This window comes from Haliotis asinina, chromosome 2 (assembly GCF_037392515.1).
Source record: "Haliotis asinina isolate JCU_RB_2024 chromosome 2, JCU_Hal_asi_v2, whole genome shotgun sequence".
NCBI classification, from domain to species: domain Eukaryota; kingdom Metazoa; phylum Mollusca; class Gastropoda; order Lepetellida; family Haliotidae; genus Haliotis; species Haliotis asinina.
This window is the reverse complement of record NC_090281.1, coordinates 90,930,594-90,952,496: the sequence shown is the minus strand read 5'-3', so window position 1 is coordinate 90,952,496 and position 21,903 is coordinate 90,930,594. Positions and strand designations below refer to the sequence as shown.

The following is a 21,903-nucleotide window of genomic DNA, read 5'->3' as shown; positions in this document are numbered from 1 at the left end:
TTCAGTTGGACTTATCTCCCCCTAAATTACACATGGGCACCTCATAATTTTTCCTTATGTGAGGTACTCTGGGATTTGGGGGATAAAATGTAGGCCTTTACCTCACATGTTCGAGGTAGTATTATAAGTATCCTTATCACTATTTTAATCATAAGACTTCTTTCTGAAGTCACCATTATTCCTGACTCAACACTGTAAAGCTTAGTTTTGAAAAAAAGCTATAAGTGGTAACCCGATGACTTTCACAAGAACAACATTTATGGTGCTGACAAACACAGATTTAAACTCACAATAAAGACTTCTGCACGACAAGGAAAAAATGTCACAGACTGTCGGGCCACCCTGAAATGCAGGGTAAGGAATCGCTGACATTAAAGTTTCAATCTAACCTTTCAAACTAAAGTTGTGATTTTTCTCTTGGGGGGTTGTCACGATCTCAGAGGCTGAACGAACAAGCTTGACATAAACTTGACACAGCTAAAACAATGACAACTTGACTTGTCAATGATTGGAAACACTGGGTCCCGGCCATATCCCAATAAAACGATTGGATGATTTGTTAAAACGACTGCTCCTCACTGAATCAATACAGGACTGGTCATAGATGTGTGCCATAACCGTCAAAAACACAAGACTATATGACTTGCTTTGATGACATTCTCTCATCCTGTTCAAACTCCACTGCACCAAGTTAACACTCTGTATAAATATATGATATTAACCCCTCTGTGTCTCAGCAGTTTCTAACACAGTGAAATATAATTTATTCCAAACAAAATTTGTACAAAATTAGACTTTGGTGTCTGACAGTTTGGTAAGAATTATATAGCAGATATATCAAAGTCAGGACTGAACACTGAGCTTGAATAAACAGACAGCCAAAACAATCAGTGTCTGTCTTTTGAAATGAACAATTAAGTTTAGTCCTAATTTAAGAAAACGATTAACAGGAATGAACACCATGACAATCATGAAGCATTTGTATTGAAACAAGACATGATAAGCTTGGTGTGCAATGTTTGCTGACAAACATGAGCCAATAAATAAATCACTGAGATTAAAATATCACAAAGAGGAAAACTTGAAAAGTGCTCTGAAAATATTTATTGAGTGAAAGCAGTAGGAACTATGTATGGAAAGGGAGGGATAATGTCCAGTTCTGCAGAGTTTTGACATGGCATATGTTGTTGAGTTAAAATCCCAGAAAAGGGACCTGTAGTTGAGGGCTTTACAAAAAGTAGTTGACACCGGAATCACTTCAGGTTTTCTGTCATGTTACTGAAATAAGGTTCAGAACAGGCTCTTAACCAAACTCAATCCATAGAAATCCATTGCTGCATTTCAGTTTTTGACATCAATCCCTTCATGATCATTGTAGCAATCATTAGAATCTTACTCTGTTAATACTGAGACAGGTAATTTGTCCTGGCAACAACTACAAACACTTAAACAAATGTGGACCATTTATTAATCAATATTGACAAAGAGTCTTCTTGAAAATATTTGACTCTTTAACAGCACTATTTGTGTGTCCCGTTTCAAATTTGAAGCCATATCATCCAGCACTGCCTTCAGCATTACAAGGGTTAATTATGTCATAAACATAAAGCATAAACCACATCAAGCCTCAACTTTATGACTCTCAAATAAATGGAATATTGAGCTGAATGAGTTAATTCAATATGATGCCTTACGAGGGACTAAATTCAACTTGATTTCAAGTACCACGAAATTGCCTTTCAGGGCTTTCCTAGCTTAACGGCAATTTATGCACTTGAGGAAATGGAACAATTTATACAATACCTCAAGGGAGCTATTTATTCCCAGTAGCTGCCTTACCAACACAGGAAATGATACCAATGTTTTTGAATTACTTTTGGTGTACTGACACATGCACTGACATCAGTGTTTTCCCATTCCTCTCTTTAAAACATCAGGACCAATCAATTGATCCAGTCATTCCATGGAACAGGTTACGATTGAAATTGCAATAGCCATTCACCTCAATTACTACGACAGACAAGCAGTATTCTCCTGCAGAGGTAATTTGTGCAACAGAGCCACTGAAGTTGTTGGACACAAATCAAAGCGTAATACTGTAGAAGTGCAACAAAACTTAGTTCTCAACAAGTTCCATTATTCCAGCAATGCCTGGACACTATCACAAGCAGGTTGTTGGTGTTTATCATTTACCTTTGTTTCAGCTGAATACAGAGAAAATAATTCTCATGTTTCCTTGGTCAACAGATATTATCCTGTCCAAAATGCATGTTCACTTAGCACTGTGCAATCAAAACTTTTGGATCACCTCATACCATACACTTAGTCTCCCCTGAAACCATACTATCAAAACCCAAGGATCAAATGACACTTTACTATCAAAACCCAAGGATCAAATGACACTATACTATCAAAACCCAAGGATCAAATGACACTATACTATCAAAACCCAAGGATCAAATGACACTATACTATCAAAACCCAAGGATCAAATGACACTACACTATCAAAACCCAAGGATCAAATGACACTACACTATCAAAACCCAAGGATCAACTGACACTACACTCTCAAAATCCAGTGACCATATGACACCATACTCTCAGAGCCCTTGGACCACCAGACAGTGTACATCATCACAAGCTCAGGACCATCAAACAGAAAAACAAGGAGTCATGCAAGACAATAAAGACATATGGCACAATCAAGGATGTGAAAAACGATGTAGATCCAGCACTAAATTGAAACAACCTTGACTGCAACCTACTTCCCCTTCAATCAATGACAGTGTCCAAGTCTCATCAAAACCTGTGTCAGATGAATATTGCACTTTGCAATTCTCCCTGCATCCTTGATATTGTCTGTACAGCTACATAACTTTAACTGTAACTGCTGACTTGATATATACATGGGCATTTACCTCAATCCAATGACAAAGTTCTTAGTTCTGTCATCCAGAACACAATCCACTTTAGTGTCCTGTAACAGGACATAAAAAAGCTATGATTTGTGATCATATTAAACTGATCACTCCAACTTTGATCTGTACCTAGTACACAGACAAATGGTGTGTTTCATTCACAGTTTGATTAAGAACAGAATGATAAGCATTGAAAGTTTGACAGTGAGTTGTTGACTTGGGTGTTGGGATGCTTTGATGGTGTAGAAAGGTATAGTATGCATTACAAGAGAGTGTTAAGGTATTGTGAAGGTTTAAGGTCTGGTGATCCTTAAAGTGTTTAGGTGTGTGGGTTCTGAAAGTGTTGGGGGGTGTGGATCCAGAAAGCATTGGTGATAGGTGGTCCAGAAAGTGTTTGGGTGTGTTGGCCTAGAAAGTGTTGGGGTTAGCTCGTCCAGAAAGTGTTGGGGTGTGTTGGTCCGGAAAGAGCTTAAGGTTTGTTGGTCCAGAAAGTGTTGGGGTGTGTTGGTCCAGAAAGTGTTGGGGTGTGTTAGTCATGAAAGTGTTAAGGTTTGTTGGTCCAGAAAGTGTTGGGGTGTGTTGAAAGTGATGAGTGCTGGCCCAGAAAGCGTTGGGGGTATTTTGGTCCAGAAAGTCTTGGGGTATGTTGGTCCACAAAGAGCTTAAGGTTTGTTGGTCCAGAGAGTGTTGGGGTTTGTTGGTCCTGAAAGTGTTGGGGTGTGTTGGTCCAGAAAGTGTTAAGGTTTGTTGGTCTAGAACGTGTTGAGGTTTGTTGGCCCAGAAAGTGTTAGGGTGTGTTGGTCAAGAACTTGTTAGGCTGTGTTAGCTCTTCTGATTATGGGCTTGTCAGCAAAGGTGCAGCATTTAGGGGATCTTTGGCTCAGCCTTAGTCATGCTATATTTGATCATGCACAAGACTCACACAGATGGCCCTGTGGATAAGGTGCCACCTTATGATAAAAAAAAATAGAACTCAAAACTGAGTCATCAAAAATCAGAATGGTCTGCCAATGATGCTGAAGGGCTGGTATCAATTCAGCACTTGACTTTGATCATGGCACCACTCCTACCAAAACGACCATATTCAATAAATCTGTTGACGTCCATCTGCAAAGAGTATGTTAAACCTGCATTTGGGCACAGACATGACAGTGTCTTGTCCGTATTGCCCTCTTTGCAGTATCAGCAACTGTTTTGAACTGATTTCGCAAGTGTGAGACTAGGATATTGTGATCCTGTTGAGCTGGCGTCAAAAGTGGTGCACCAGGCTGCGTACCAGGCTGGTGGCCCAAAAACTTTGTCTGAGTTGACCAGCAGTGCACGGATGCACATGACAGTGCCTGACAATCATCACATCTGAAGAAACGCTGCTAACCATAGCAAGAACCTAATTCGCTTCATCTTGTGTCAAACGTGGCATTTTCTCAACATGATTCAGGTTCACAATTCCTTGTGCTTTAAGAGGGCCTTGGTGCAGGTAATGCATGTGCACGTTTCATGAAGGTGGTTGTCTTTATGAGAAATGTCCAAGGTTCAGTTTTAAACATAGAAGTTCATAAAAGAGGAATGTTCTGGGAGTCAAACTCGAAATGGGAAAGAAATGGGCAGCCTTTTATCCCTACATACTCTGTATCACAGAAACAAAATATCTTCAACCGAAGTGTTGTAAGTTCCAGCACAACAAATACCAATTGTGTTTTTAATGACTTTCAGTATATGTTTGTCCATATATAACATGAAATCAGAATGCTGCATAAACTAACCAGAGATAGCACCTCATTCAAATTGTTCGCTACCTTGTCTGTCTGAGCCAGCTGGAGGGGATAGAGCCATGTTGATGCATGGCGTTTTCCGATCCAGCAGAACAATAAATTCGGTTTCTCCAGTTAATTTCTGTAGGATTAAGTGTAATTGATAGGATTGAGAGAATTACTGAAGTTTCACCTACCATCTGTGACAAATCGGACCACTACGGGCTTCTCGCTGCCAGCTACAAAACCAAATCCTTTTTCAGGATCTCGGAGGAGCTCAACATCGCGAGGTTTTGGCGGTTCAATGTAGTCTGGGTCATTGCGTGGATCTTCTCGTGTCGTGTATTTTTCGATGTGACTGAAACAGAACGTAAAAAATTGGACCACTGCTACATCAAACGTTATTTAGGTAAAGTCTTTATTTGTATACACATGTATTAGAACCATTGTGGTGGAAGTCATACAAAGTTGGCAAGTAGCAGCTTTAAACTGTAGTTTAACTCCAGTTAGCGTCTCTTGAGGCATACTTAGACCACATGCAGTCAGGTTGCAGTGAGGGTACAAGTCAGAAGCAGGTTAACACATGACAGCATAAGATCTAGCTGATGTTAGAGAGAGTGACTGAGTGATTAATTACACTTCAGCCATCAGAATTATAAAGTCTATCCCACCCATCCCAACTTCAACCCTCAGCCTCAAGACTCAACCTCACCACCCCTCTCCATGGAATATTAAGGTGTTCAAGAAAGAACAGGATTACCATATTGTGAGTGAGTGAGTGAGTGAGTGGGGAATCAAACTCCATAGCCAGTAATGGATTACTATATAGTCTCTGGTTATAAGCATGATGGCAGCGGTTCAAAGTTTTTCTAAAAAGCCACAGGGCAAGTGACCTTAAGAAAATAATTTGTTCTGACAAATTTCCCATCTGCCTTGATTTTTATGACAGAATCATGATGATGTAATTATGAAAGAATAAATCAACATGGTATTTGATATTAATGTTTACTAGACTATTTATCAAGAAGTAACAAATAGCAAAGCAAAGAAACCTCTACTTTATTATCATTGCAAAATTTAATAGCTACATTTTGAGCAGATATGAAATGAAATCTAAGCATATATGGTTGGAACCATAAGCAGTTACTTGATTGCCCGAAATGAAAACTGACTTGTCTCAGGCATTGGGCAATGGGATTTTGTAATCCCTGATTATGGGGTGTCTACCATACAAACCTACAAAATACTATGTCCCTTACAACAGTCCATCAGACCTAAAAGTAGTAATATGTTCCTAAAACAGCCTAATACATATAGCACACAGTATCATGTCCTTTAAATCTGTCTACCAGATCTAGTTGTCATGCGATGTCTCAATAGGCTTCATCTGTTAATACCGACATTGCCTCTCATTCTAGTCAACTCCAAAAAACATCCCTAACCTTTTCACAAACCAATTTCCCTCTTAAACCCTTTCCTTCTTTAACAAGGATTCCAAATGTCTGGTTATTCCACTGTTTCTTCTACATTCCCTCACAATGAGACAAAAACATTTTTCAGAACTCTTAAAGGTTCCTTTTGATCAAAGAAATCTAAATTTAGATGTCTTGATACATGCACTAGTTGCGACCTAACTGCCATTGAAGCAAGGTTAATGTCCCTTGAAGAACAAACGTGAGTCTGAGAAACGCAATTAATTTGAAGAAAGGACACCACATGGGCAGCCTTTAAACATACAAAAGGATATGTATGGTTCATTCATCAATAGGCACAGGTTTACAGTCCATCCCTGCAACAGTATCTCTCCCAGACTGTCACGTTATCAAAGAATCATGTAATCCTGTGTGCATGAGGCTACCTTTAACACAAACAGGCTCACTTCAATGAGTTAACAAATAATCAATACTCAGTCTATACCGACGACATGTTCGAATCAAATCATTCAGTACATGGTATTGAAAATGTAAATAGTAATTTGACTTTTACTAGCTGAAAGTAGGGAGAGGAATCTAAATGAAATGGCTTTAATTTAGCAGGAAATGTTGGCTGAGCTCGTCAGACAGAGCAATTCTGTAGATCTGAGGTGAGTCAGTTGGGTGGTAACACCCTCCTGAGCGTTATTTGTTCTGTATTAAGAGGGGGGACGTCATTGTAGGCTTAACAAACAGTACTTACAAACTGGAGGTTTCCAAGCCAGGTAAACAAATATTCTCTGAATAAGGTGCATATTATGGAGATGGATACAAGTTATTATCTTTCCAAACTGTACTCATGTGAGGATTCATATACAGATGTTCCCATACCCCTTGTCACCCAAACTCCAAGACTCACCCTCACATCCACCCAAATCTCCAGCCTCACCCCTACAGGCCCATGCTCAAATGTTCTGGGAAGAAAGATGTGAGTACCAAATTCATAGAGTGAGAGAAGGAGGTAGGAGGTAGGCAGGTCAGAATAATATACATCCCCATCAGTCACAATGCAATAAGTAGCCAGTGCTTTGTTTTCTGCTGCCAGAGAATATATGTCTGAGTGAGTGAAAAAAATACATAACAAGCTAGTGGCAGTATGGAACTATCACTATAAATACTCAAAACCCTGAAACATCTTGTTTTTCTTTCCAAAGCCATTATTCTTTGAGTTCTCTAAAGACACAGCTGCAACTGTATGACAAACATGTTCAAAGCATGGCCTGACAATGAAGAGCATGAACACACCGGTCCATTAACACAGTCCCCCACTTCCATCGGCTTTACCTACACAGCTTCACCAGTGGGGAATAAGAGATGTATCTCTTCTCCTGCCTTCGCAGGACTTATTCGCGCCATCCACAGTAATCCCTGGCAGAACTGCTACAGCTATACCGACCGGAAACCAATCTATTTGTGGTAAGACACACTCCAGACGGACAAAAGTATGTAAGTCTAGATATAGAACAGCCACATAAATAAGGCCCAAACAAACAGAAATATCTGGGTAACTGTCAGAATGATCATAAAAACACAACAATGCTTTTAACCCAATGTCCAGTGAGTTAGCAGACAAAGATTTATACAAGTATCTAAATCACATTTATAGAATGATAAAATAAATAAAATAAAACCAAATATTGAATGATAGCAATATATACAACATCACATATATCAATAAATATAAAAATAAATACATAACTTTTTTTAAAAAATTTTCTAAACTATAGCACCATCACATCAAGGGACACCACAAATGGGCTTCACACTTTGTGCCAACAAAGGGACTCAAATGCGTACTGTCGGTTTTGAAGAGCAGATGTTGTAAGCAGCTGGCTACACTTAAAACATAACTAGGTATGGGATACTTTACAGATTCTATGGGATACTTTACAGATTCTTCAATCCATTTTTCCTAGCATCGCGTGAAAGCTGTTCACTGGCCAAATTGAAACTGACTTTCATTTCGTCTCAGTTCAGTGGAGTAAAAACCAGCATAGCTTGAAGGCCAAACTGTGTTTACATTTGAATAATTAATGTGTGTGAGTATATAGCATTAAACAATCGAAACTCCAACTACTTCATACATTCCTGTGACACAACTCTTATGCCACCCTAAATCTCCCATCAGGGTTCCACCTTTCTGGTACTACAGTGAATGAGTGAGTGAGTGAGTGAGTGAGTGAGTGAGTGAGTGAGTGAGATGGGTTTGATGCCACTGTCAGCAATATCCCAGCAATATCATGGTGGAGGACACCAGAAATGAGCTTCACACATTGTACCCTTGTGGGGAAATGACCTATGGTACTGCAGTGCCAAGGTAGTAGTAAAAGGACAATGCTACACTTACAGCTAGTTTCTGGTTTCTGAAATGCACTTTTAAGTTATCGTTTAAAAAAGAGGAATTGTGAGAATGTAGATTATAAAGAATGTTATAAATCTGAACAAACAAGTGAAATGCATCCATAGCACAAATCCTGGCAATCAGAGATTAAATGTTATTGAAAAAGGAGGAAAACGGTTCATTTTGTAAAGTTCATGATGAAATGACATTAACTAGGAACAAAGATGGAACAAACGAATGTTTGTTTTTAACAGATATAACATCAAACGGGCACATCTATTTTTTTTGTGTGCCATGTGGCACACTTAGAAAAATCATATCTACCACTGCTCGGTTTCAACATCCAATGTGAGTGACAAAATTGGTGCATTTTATCCTGAACAGTTACACGTGTTTTGTTCCCAAACATACATCTACGTGACTACATAACAAAAACATAAAAGAACAAATACACAAATAATTTCCACACCAAAAACTCAGTCACACAAACAATAATCCAGTGGGGCTCACAACTTTGGCACATTCTGTTCCAAACTATCCGTTAAATGTGACTTTCTGTGGCCCCTTTAATAACAGGCAAGCTTACTCCCAGTAACGACTGGTGAGGAAGAGAGGGACATATTTAACACATATTGCTTCCTCTTATAGCCTGACACTGGGGATCCCTGTCTCTCTGGTTATTGATTGGTGAACTCGCTTCAATCCACATGACAGTTTACTACCAGTGGTGAATACGAAGCAGTAGCTCCAGAGCCATGTTCCACAAAGATCATAACGTTACGATGATCACAACTCCAAAATCTTTACATAGACTTTACATAGTCACACTGCTAAGATCGTTATGAGAGCATTCCAAGGATGTATACTTCGTCAAGCATTGTCAAACAACCCAGATGATGGTGTTCAAGATTTAAATGAAATCTGAAGCATTATTTTGGGTTGCCTTTGTATAGGTTCATACAAATTATTACATCAGACATCCTGAATTGGCCAAAGAGCCATTGTAAGACCTACGTACAAGCAAAACAAGCATTTTCACTAAAGTGGCATATCCCCACCCCCCTCATCTCCATCCACCCCGCAAATATCAAATGAAGCTTAAAAAGGAATGACAGTGATGGTATTAATTTAAAAATTAATGAATTTAAACGTCAAGAAAAACATGACCAGTCAACCTCCCTTCACATCTGGCTCTGTAGTCCAAATGCTAAAAATATTTTCAAGATTCACTTTAACTTTGACATGAATGTCTTCGCTTATGAATTATGCAAAAGTAAGAAATTGTTTATTGAAAAACATTCAACTGATGTCTTGAAAGTATGTGAAGAAAATCCAGTGAAGTGTTCTTGAGACATCTCGCTGACAATCTTCATAAGGTTTAAAATGCTGAAATCTTCGAAGTGTCACTGTGACCTCGAAAATTTTGTGAAGGTCAACAAATCAACTGGACCTTGCACATTACATACAGCTTGGAGTTGAATATGAAGCAAATCCAGTGAACAGTTCTAGAGATATCTCGCTGACAAGCTTAACATCCAGCTTAACATGCTGACATCTTCAAAGTGTCGCCATGTCCTTGAAAATTAAGTGAAGCTCACCAAAATTGACTGGGCCCTTGACCTTAGTAAACCAAGATAAAGCTTGGTGTTGAAAATGAAGAAAATCAACTGATTGGTTCTTGAGATATCTCGCTGATAAGGGTGAAACATTTAAGTCCCCTTGTGACCTTCAAATAATGAAGATCAAGGTCATTAAACCCAAAAGGGACCTGTCTTTCACAGTGATGAAAAGAATCTATTTAATTGACTATTCTTAAGATATTCTAATTAGTACGCACAGACAGATGGAACCTAATACTATATCCCCAGCTTCATGCAGTGGGAGATAATAACAACTTAGTTTTCAGTCAAGTTAAAAACCCATTTTCTTTTTTGCAGCAAAGTCAGCATGCTCTCAAATAACCTCAAATGACCCCTTCCTTTGAAGTACAATTACAAACCTCAACCCCATTAGAATGAGACTAACCAAAACGCCCCCATGGTGAGTTCTGATTTGTTAATAAAACTCACAACAACATCCACTGCTGTGAATCCCTAATCTGGCGTATTTCAGCTGGAAAGGAAACATCAGTTTTTGTAATTATAATTATTCTATCAGTGAGAACAGCTGGACATCCAAACTTGGTTAAAGTTTGCCTATAAAAAGGAGAATGGCTTTGCAGTTATGTGTACCTTTCTGTTTTAACATCACATTGCATATTACGCCTACAGACGTCACACTGAATTTCTAATAGAGTGAGTGGGTTAATATCTAACGCAACATTGGCAATATTTCAGCCATATCATGACAAGAACATTTCTAATGGATAATACAACAAAATTTATGAAGTATTGGTTTTCTAATATGTATTCTAACAGAATACCTAGTTGGTTGTTGTTTAATGCTGCATTCAGCAACATTTAAGCTATTTTGTGGCAGTCTGTCAATAATCAAGTCTGAACCAGGCAATCCAGAGGTCAAGATCATGAGCTTGATTTATGCAACTGGGATCCATCAGTAAGTCTGACCACCCAATCCCGTTAGGCACCTGTTATGACAAGAATGGGTTGGGTAAGGGCAAGTTTACTAATCACCTGAAAAAACACGGAACAATGGAATTCAAAATTGGGAATTCCATCATTCTTGTATCTAATGTGTCAAATTTGGAACAGTGTCATCAAATGTTTACAACAAAACTTTCTGAAAGCTTTTGGACTTCATGTTGCATCAAACACATTGTGTGAATGAGTTGCATCGTGCTTCTTGAAATCTTCATGTCCACAGCAAGGTCAATTGTAACCCAAAGGTTGGAAATACAGACTCCAAAGACCAAAGCTCAGGGAATATTTTGAGAAAATCAGTCATCTCATAGCAAAGCATGTAAGTTTGGATGGCGTATAGTACTTGACTGAAAACATGGTTTGGTGCTGACGAACCCAGTATCAAGTATATCTGGGACTGAAACCCACTTTAAACAACAAATAGAATAACTTGTACCACTAAGCTATGTATGGCCTACGTTTGTATTGGGAATATTAGGAAAGTGAGAACTTTCTGATGTGGGACAAAAAAACATGAATATCAGTTTGGGCCTCTATCCATCTCTCTGAACAACATCATACAATGCTGACTAATGGAAACTGACAGCTGAGGGAGAAATCTATTCCCTTGCATTATTCTCCATGATATATATTCTTTTGATGGCTACCATAAAGGACCTGAATGTATCGCTAGTATGTCATCAATCGGTCAACTTTGTTCAAACGTTTAGACTGCATGCACAAGAACATGAGAGAAGTGGTGCTGGATCCTGGTTGTCTGCTGTGAAATATGGTTTGTGTAGAGGAAGTTGGCAACAGGAATGGACGCTATCCATTTGACTTGCATGATAGATCAGCTCCTGACATAAACAGTGCTCACAATCTACACTAAGTGAAACAAACTAAGTCACAACAAAACAACTTGAGAAGACTTTCTGTTCATGCAAGGCTGTTTTGTTCCAGAGCGAAGTAATTCTTTGCAAAAAAAAAGCTAAAAGGCAAAACCATGACAATCTCAGAATGAGTCCATAACCATATCCCATTACAAAGCATGTTATTTATTGTTCAATGCTACCGAGAAAATGGTCCAGCTTTATGACAACACATAAGCCTGCACCAAAGATAATGGTTGAAAAAGCAAGCTATGCATCCAAAACACAGTAACTGAAATAATGACAAACTATTACACTAGGCCAACAGATGTTCCTTGTTTAATGAGCTTAGCTGCAGGTAAGCACAGTCCAGTGGAGTTATGTAACTTGCGACAGTCCTGAATATACAGTTGGTCAGGTGACAGGATTGCCTGCCTACAACTGTTTCTCGTTGGTATTCTGTGAAGAAGACCCACTCAAAGAGGATTGGGATCTTTCTACCATGTAACAGAGTGGGTGAGTGAGTGAGTGGGTGGGTGAAATCTCTATCAGTCAACTGTATGAAGCCAAATTTGACTGAAGAAGCCAGTAGCCGAATTGTCTGACAATGCCTACGAGTCTGTCTTCCCAGTTTAGTGAGTAAGTATACTTTCTCAGCCATGACTTGAGACAGTATGTAACAAGCTCGGTTATGTCCAGGCAAAACAGTTACCATAGGTGAAAACCATAAAGGATGAAAGTGTGAACACACATAATTCCACCACGTCTGTATTATGAGCGAGTGAATGAAGGCTAGGCCTATGTTCACAGTTCCTAATGCCATCAGAATCACAGTTAGTGTCCAGATACAATATTAGCAATATCTTTCATGTCTTGAGGCAGATATGACATACTAACAACGTACATGCAATCAATCCTTTTCCAAATACATACAACACATTCACCTGTGCTCTGCAGAAATGAGTGAAGTGGATAAGGAGTTACCAGAATCCATTATAATTGAAGATGAAATTCAGAAGGCTGTACAGCATATGATAAATTGTAAATCTTCAGGAATTGACAACGTCTTTATAGAAATGATTAAAACAACTGAATCTAACTTAATGCCTTTTTTTAGTAGCGATGTTTAATATTCTCAAAAGGTTGTTTTCCACAAGTCTGTAGTAAAGCAATTATAGTTCCTCTGCACATAAAAAGGTGATGCAAATATTCCCAATAATTACGAAGGGATATCTTTACTCAGTTCACTCGGGAAAAATATACAATAGTTTCAAATGAACGACTAACAAAATGGGCAAAGATTATGGACAAAGTTTCTGAAACTCAAGGAAGGGCTATTCAGTTCTTGACCATAACTTCACATAGTACGCTATCATCGAGAAAGACCCATATAGAAGGAAATAGATATTCGTTGCTTCCTATGATTTTAAAAATTGATTTTGTACACAGAGATAAACTGTGGAAATTACTCTCATCATACAGCATAAACGGTGAAATGTTACAGGCTCTTATGAGCACATATTAAACAGTAAAATCGTGCACCAGAGTACAAATCAAGCTAAATGAACATTTTAATTGTCCATTTGGTTTGAGGCAGGGCTGTATGTTGAATCCAATGCTATTCTCATTGTTTGTAATGAACTCTCCACAGAAATCACAAAATCTGGTAAGCATGGGGTCCACTTGTTTCTAGATGTACTTGAACTTCTGTTGTTGTTTACGGACTATGTAGTTCTTGTGTAAGATACTATTGGCGGTCTTCAGTGCCAGCTAGACACTTTAAAATCATATGCAGATAAGTGGGAATTAACTGTAAATTAAGAAAAAATCTAAAATATCTCGTTTTTAAGAAAGGTGGAAAATTAGCGGTTAAGGAAAACTGTCGTCATAATGGAACAAACACTGAGATGGTAAACAGCTTCCAATATCTGGGTTTTGTGTTCACGTGTAATTGTAATCTCACACAATTGGTCTCAGAACTTGCAGCTTGTAGTAAGAGGGCTTTACTGAAATAACAATAAACTAAGACTAATACCTTTGGAAGTATTTTCTAAAATATTTGACAGCCAAAGTCAGCCAATATCCTTGTATGGGTCAGACATATGGGGGGTTAAGAGATAAGATAGCACTGAAATATTTCACATTCAAGCATGTAAAATATTTTGAAATGTCGGTCCACAGACATCAAATGCTATAGTATATGGAGAATGTGGATGGTTTCCGGTTTGTATTAATTCCTGTGTTTGAACGATGAAACACTGGCTTAAGTTAATGACAATGCTCCATGGACAAATTCCGAAAAAGGCACATAATATGTTATACTACGAAGATACTGCTGGGTACAACACATGGCGACTGAGATCTGCAATATACTCTGCTCACACGCCTTTGGGTATGTCCGGTATTAAAAAATTTTGGTGATCCTTGTGCTTCTATTCACAGGGGCTTGTATTGCTGAAAATAATACGTCCTGGTGCCAACAAGCCTACACTGATATCCATATACATATAAAGAATGAAAGGATTTTACTGCGCACAAAGTTGTCAAAAAACACAATCTCGATTATGGGCGAATTATGGGTGGGAAATTCTGGAATATACAACCGCAATTCCTACTGAAATGAAGCCAGATAAATTACCTTTCAAATAAATCCAAAATTATCAAAATCGGTGCACTATGTACCGAGTAACTTCACTTGGAACTCAGGAAAAGACAACCTTTCCATTTGTACGCCAAAAACCTGCCTGTGAAAATCATCTTGGTGAAGAAATACTACATATTTCACCTAAAACACCTGATCAGCGAAAAAACATAACCTTTCCATAAGACATTCCGCTTTCGTTCTACAACCTCTCAAATGAAATAGGGTATTCCTTTACCTGCTATACACAACTTCATTGGGAAATTAGTGGTATCGAGTGATTGAGTCCTTCATGTTTGTCCTTCGCCCTCAAAAGGCACGCATCAACACAATATATGATGGCACGAAATGAAAAGAATACTGGTGTTTTATATTTGACTAATCAGAGAGCAGCTCATCTTTTACAAAAGTTTTGCTAGCCAATCAGGAAGCTCAAGTGCCTAATAACAAACTTCATTACAAGAACAGAAAAACAAAACCCATGACAACTGTGATGTATCAATTCTTCTGTTTCCTCAAAATATTGAACACACCAAGTTCAACACCTCCTGCCATATTTACCCAATAAGAAATGGTCCCTGACTAGGTAGGATGTCTTAAGACATAAGGTAAGGCAGTGCAATACAACAGTATATTACCATTTCTTCACAGTCCTGTCTCATGAAATGCAGTAGTATGGCTAATATATTGCTAAACGAACCAAAAGGCAGATGAGTTATGTTTCTTGCAGCAAACCTGAAAATGTCTTTACTAAATTGCTCAATATTTCACATTTGGCAGCTCAATTTGCTCCTGATGGCAGAGTGATCTGTTCTGGAAATATTTCTTCAAACCATGCACAACAAATCAAACTGAGTGAGTGAGTGAGTGAGTGAGTAGGGTTGTGAGAATGGAAGGCCTGGCAGGAGAGAGAGAAAGAGAGAGGGGGGGAGACAGAGACAAAGAGAAAGTGCGAAAAAGGACTGAAAGACTTGGTGGGGCCAGGAGAGGAAGAAGGGAAAGAAAAAGGAGAGGAAAAGAGAAACAGGAGTGAGAGAAAAGGTAGGGGGGAGAGACAGAATGTCAGAAAAGAAGGAACTAAGCAGAAGAAGGAAGAAGGTTCATTCAGTCCACACTCATTCAATTTCTCAAGCTATTACATTGATAATGACACATCAAGGTGAGATGGCACCATTCCAGTAATAGGATGGTGCCATTGTTGCAGGCTTAAGCATTTCACAAGCTGTCATTTAGTGGGAATTAATCTTCCTACTGTGTGATACATAAATACAGCTGTATCTATGCCAATTAAACTTCTACTTCAGGTCATTCAGGTGCGCACTGGACATTAACTTCAGATGGGACACTAACACACTCCCTAAACTTGACACTCATGATTCACATACATACAACAAAAGCCTATATATTATTGCATCTGAAGCAGACAATGTAGTGACTTCCATTGTGAACATCAATCTACATAGATGTGATGACACGTATCAACCAAGTCTGGCCATATGATCTTCCAAGCTGTGCATCTTAAGACAAACATCGGTTGCTGCAAAAACATTCAATCGAAGAGTGAGTAAGTGAGTTTAGTTTTATGCCACTTTCAGCAATATTCCAGCAATATCACAGCAAGGGACACCAGAAATGGGCATCACACAGTGTACAAATGTGGGGAATTGAATGCAGGTCTTTGGCATGCTGAGTGAATGCTTTAACTTCTAGACTACCAAACCGGCCCATTCAATCTAGGACCTACAGAGAGGCACTGTAAATCAATGTTAGAGCACTGGCTTTCCATGTGAATATTCATCTGGATAACTAGACATCCCATGGAGACTCAAGTCCTTATGACCTGGACATTTGTTTCAGGATGCTTGGAACAGAAACTGTCCCTTCACCACAAAGCCAAAGTGAGCCATAACCATCCCCATTAACACTGCAGGTACAAAACGTGGAAAAAAGTCATCCATTTCTTTGTGCAATAGAGTTAAACATTATGCTTTTAAGATAATCAATATGAAGTCTCTTTGAACCCATACCCTACCCTGTGATTTAGTTTCTTCAATTGTAGCTCAAGCTATTTCCGATGTATTCGCCCAGCAACTTGCTTTTTTGAAAGGAACAAATATGATGCTTTTAAAATAATCAATACTCAGTAGCTTTGAACTTTTAAGTTGATCAAGTAGCAAATGATCTGGGAAGAGTGACTTAATAGTTTTTGGACAGTACAATCACAACATGGAAGTTGGACAAGGGCTGAAGACAATTCTTGAACCATAACATCATGCGGCTTGTTTTATTTGTTTGTTTCTTCAACAATCAACAACTCTCCAGGTATATCACACTAATCTTTCAATATTCAATTCATACCAGATAAGCCTGTGATCCATAGCATGAACATTACTGTAACAATCCACCCCTGAAATATACAACCCTTTATATATTTGGGATTACACTATCTTAGTAAAACACAGTTTCTTATTTTCTTTGGAAAACTTGGGTGCCATCCAGGATTTGAAACGTACCTAAATGACAGCACAAAAAGTCAGCCAACTAACCCATTTAGCCACTATGGCTTCAACAAAGACGGTATTTTACTAGAGTGTTTTCTTTATGGAGAAAATAATATCACAAGTATAACATGTGTTACATCTGACCACTTTCTAAATGGCATTGACTATTCATACCTGAAATGTAGTTGTGTTTGCGGTTAAATCTACAAAATTCAAGTCCCCAAACTTTGACTTGACGACAGGGAACAGTAACTGTGGTAGTGTTGAAAATGTTTGGAACTGGGACATGGTTCAAAAAGTGCTGTGATATCATTAGAATAATGTTGTGTTGCTGATCAGAAATTGTTATGACATAGTGCAGTATGATTTAACATTGTCCAAATCTTGCTGTGACATTTTTAAATGCAGTGACAGCTGCAAAAAGGCTGAAAAGTTACTTCAAATGAGTGTGATATTCCTTCAGACAGAACTGAAAAGGAACATTGTTTTGTAACATTTGCCCATAACTGTCTAAGAACAATGCAATGTTTTGCATCTGACCAACCCTTGATTAATAGCTTTTTGAAAGCATCACCAGTAATTGCGTGTTCAATCCATACAATGTTCCAAGAGGCGACTGCTGCTTCATCTCCAATCCAGAAGGAATATCTGTCCCACAAAAAAGCATACTCATTTCTTCAGAACAAAGAAATCAATAAGACGTTAACGTTAAATTGTGTTTTTGTTCAAAAGGTTAACTTTTTGGGGGAAAAATGATGTAACTCTACTGGGAATGAAAACAGAAGCAGAAAGTGAACAAACTCTCGTCAATAGAAATTAAATGACAAAAAATTCATTTCATCAAAAAAAATAGAAGCTTGCTGTAGTTATTAGATGATTTTCTTCCTTCCTCCCATCACCGAATTCAAAACACCATGGTTACTTATTTCCTAAATGAGGGTGTAAACAAAAAGGATTGAATTATTTGGAGTATTGTGCCAAATCTCAAACTGAAGCATTAGAAGACTTCTTGGAGGAGAAAGTCGTTGAAGGTCAACTGAAATTAATCAACCACTTCCACACCAGAATTAGTTGACAGATGAAAAAGGCTTGGTGGACATTCGGTCTCCTGCTTGACAGGTGTTCTTGCAGTGTCAACACCATGGGCGTAATTGGCAAAATATGAACAATCCACTGAGATCATACTGATTCTGAAAATGGGTTTTGAAGAACACAACAAGATTTAATTACAACAAAACTGAAATAGAACTTAACAAGAGAAGAGGTAATAATAAATGAAGAATTTTTCAAGAAAACACTACAAATGTTTGATGAAAAAGCTTGAAGGGAAGCTGAATAATACGAATATGGACATCATTAAATGATCTATAAAATAGGTGCTGTGCCATGGCAGACTGTGTGTCTTCATACCCAATGACAAGGATTGTTTGGTACACTTTCAGTCTGCTCTAGATTTGAACCTTCATATGGTCACATCAGATACTACAGACATCATTTTAACACTTGTCCCATTGTTTTATTACTTCTCATTCTGATTCTCAAATTGTAGTCATCATCATCATCATCATCATCATCATCATCGCCACCACCACCACCACTACCACCATCATCAAATAAGCTATGCCATGTTTCACCACCATCAGCAGATAGGTTAGATAAGGAAGTTGTAAACATTCTAAATTTTCCACAGGATAAATGCAAAGGGGTTTAGGTTCAGCCTTTCCAGTTCAAGTGTTCTAACTACAACACAACTATTTATTCATCCCAGAACTGGATCACAGTAATCCAATTTGACAATTCCATTTCACTTTAGATGATAATATATATCCTTTACAACTTCACAGTGAGTATGGTTTAATGACACTTTGAATTGTGTCCAGTTTCATTGGATGTAAGAGGAATTTCCAAAATAATTCAGGTCTTAGACGCTTACGTCAGTTTGAATCCTGCCAATTCAAATCATCATCATAATATTCATAGCCAGTGACAACATTCATCACCGTCATCATCCTTGTAATTCTCTGCACATTCATCATAATTATCATCATATTCTGCAAGTACAGCTCTGTTGTTAAATACCACCACAATGATATTCCTATTGCCATTTCTAACTTATTTATGAGAAATGTATTTAATTTATGTCTAATGTGACTGTCACATGATATATAATGTATTATATTAACTTTATTGTACAGTAGGCAATGAGGCTCTTACACTGAATAAATTCTGTTCTGTTCAAATTCTGCTGCCATGTTGACATGTTGCTCTATTGTGAAGTGAGCAGTCAAAGCCAATCACTCCCCCTTGCTCCAGTCACTGAATAGCAGCTGATGAGCCACCTCAACATGGTCATACTGGGCAGGGGCATAGTTGAAACAATGGCCACCAGTCTGAAGTGATCCTGATGAAGAGTGATATTGATCTGTGTATTTGCTAATGATCTGATTAGAGGCTCTCAGATGATATGTCTACTTCACTCACTTGTGTATCAAGATGGTCAGAAAAGCAAACCCTGACCAATGTCAGTGAAAATACTGACGGTTGAAAAATCTAAATGTTCAGACTGTCACTGACATTCTGGAGGAGTTGTAAAGGATATAAAAGAATATAATTTTGCTGTATCCTAATGGGTCCTTTTGCCTTATTCCATAAGAAGGATTGTATAGAATATGATCACTAATGACTAATGTATAGTATTCCCAGAAATTATTGAGAATCATGTTGCGTCATGTAACTCATTACGTTTATTAACTTCTGGCGTTTTACTTACATAAACATGTTAAAACATCATCCTTTTACAGTCTCAGTCTTGTTTTAGTACTTTGTTAGACCTCCTCGCTCAGCAATGCATGCCTGAATACGCCTAGGCACACTACCCATCAAAGTTTGTAGGTAATCGTGTGACAGGGTATCCCAATATTGGACCACCTCGGCCTTCATATCTTCAATATTTCTCAGTCCCTTTTGGTTTATTCTGTCCTTCATGACTCCCCACACATTCTCAATTGGGTTTAGGTTTGGGCTGCAACTGAGCCAGTCTAAAACTTGAACATTTTTGCCCGACAACCACTGTTTGGTGTAGCGCGCAGTGTGTTTTGGGTCATTATCATGCTGGAAAATCCAATCATCTTCATACAATGTTTGTGCTGTCGGAAGAAGGTGACCATTTAGAATGTCAACGTATCTTTCTTTTGTCCAGTTTCCTGTGAAAACACACAATGGCGTCACTCCACGAGCCGATATGCCACACCACATGTGAAACTTGGGGCTATGTTTTGGTCGCTGGTAGATAGGTTTGACAGTATCTTTGGTCCACATTTTCACACAATTAGGGAAAAGCCAAACAGAACTTTCATCCGAAAAGAAAACATTATCCCAATCTTGATTTTCATGAGCCCGACACCAGTTTAAACGTTTTTCCTTTTGTGCATCTTTCATCAACGGCGAGGGAATTCCACGTTTTTTCACCCAATTAAGTCTCTGTTATTCCTGCCTAACTGTTTCATTGCATACCTGAGGACTCTGCTAATCATTTCATTTCTGATGTTCTCAACACTTTTCAATTTGCCCCTACTCACAATCTGCCCAAGTCGTCGGCGATCCACAACACTGAATTTCCTAGGCCGACCTGCCCCTGCTTTGTGCTCTATCCCGGTTCCTGTTTGAATATTCTTCAAAGTTCTGTATACTGTAGACAGAGGAATACCATGTCTACAAGCTAACACTTTGGCATCAGCCTCACCCCTTTCAAAATCATCTAGAATTAGCTTTCTTTTCTCTCTTGCTGTAAATTCTGCCATGTCAACACAAGAAGCCGTCTGCTCAGACAAGGGAGATAACTCTTGACGTAATGAGCTGCCGTCTAAGCCTTCAAGAGTTGTCTCCCTTATTTAGTATGCTTAGTGCATAGTGAAAGCCCTTTTTCCAATCTTAGCATCATTAGAAAAAAAACAAAGATTTTCTCAATAATTTCTGGGAACACTGTATACTGTCTAACCACAGTTAATTTAAACTTTGAGCAAATAAATATCCATTAAGATAAATAAAGCAGTAAAAAATAGTCCCTTAATTTCTGCTGGAAGATTTAACAGAGTTCTTAACGGTCACATGCAACATAAAACACAAATTTGCAGATTCTGATACCTTTTGGTATGCACTTACTGAAACAAATTATTAAAAATGCCAATTCAACTTATAAAGTTGCTAAAAAAAGAGATGCAATGATAAAAGCCTGCAAAATTCTAGTTCAAATGATTCACTAATTTTCCTCTACTGTTGGGGGAAAAATGGTTTCGACAGCTATGCTGTGGTCAGATCACAGCACATGCGCAGCAAATAGGTTTGTGGAGCGTGAAACAGTATGCATGCCCAGGGTTAGAGGTTGTGAGCAGTAGTCTAATCTTGGCTGTGTACATAAACAAGTGAGTAATCTACTCGTTACATAAAGAAATATGATCATTGTTATAAGCAGACTCTGTCACAGAGAAAACTCAATGTCTGGTTTATTGACACCTATATGTCTGCATGCCTGTCTGTTAATAACAATATGCAATGCACAACTTTACAACTTCAACCATTGACCACATGTAATTTGAAATTAACACCTATCAGGCTTATATGCCATAAACAAAGACTTGGCTAAGCGTATTGACAAATGAACCAGTGGCCAATGAAAATTCTTTGCTACACTTCAGTTCAAGTGAGGTAAACCCAACTACAAAATATTGCACTTTTGATTTACAACTATACTCTAAAACACTCTTTGTTTATTTTTTTCTTAATCAGCAATGCATTTCATATATCATGAATGAGTGACAGCTGTGTTT

At 38.3% G+C, this 21,903-nt stretch overlaps 1 protein-coding gene across 1 annotated transcript in view; it reads right to left on the bottom strand.

Annotated features, from left to right (window-relative positions):
- LOC137274581 (uncharacterized) overlaps positions 1-21,903 on the bottom strand; it is a 195,469-nt gene that overhangs the window by 70,422 nt on the left and 103,144 nt on the right. Inside the window, exon 3 of the mRNA XM_067807847.1 lies at positions 4,869-5,029. Within this exon, the coding sequence (XP_067663948.1) occupies positions 4,869-5,029 (161 nt within the window). The remainder of the gene's footprint in view (positions 1-4,868; positions 5,030-21,903) is intronic.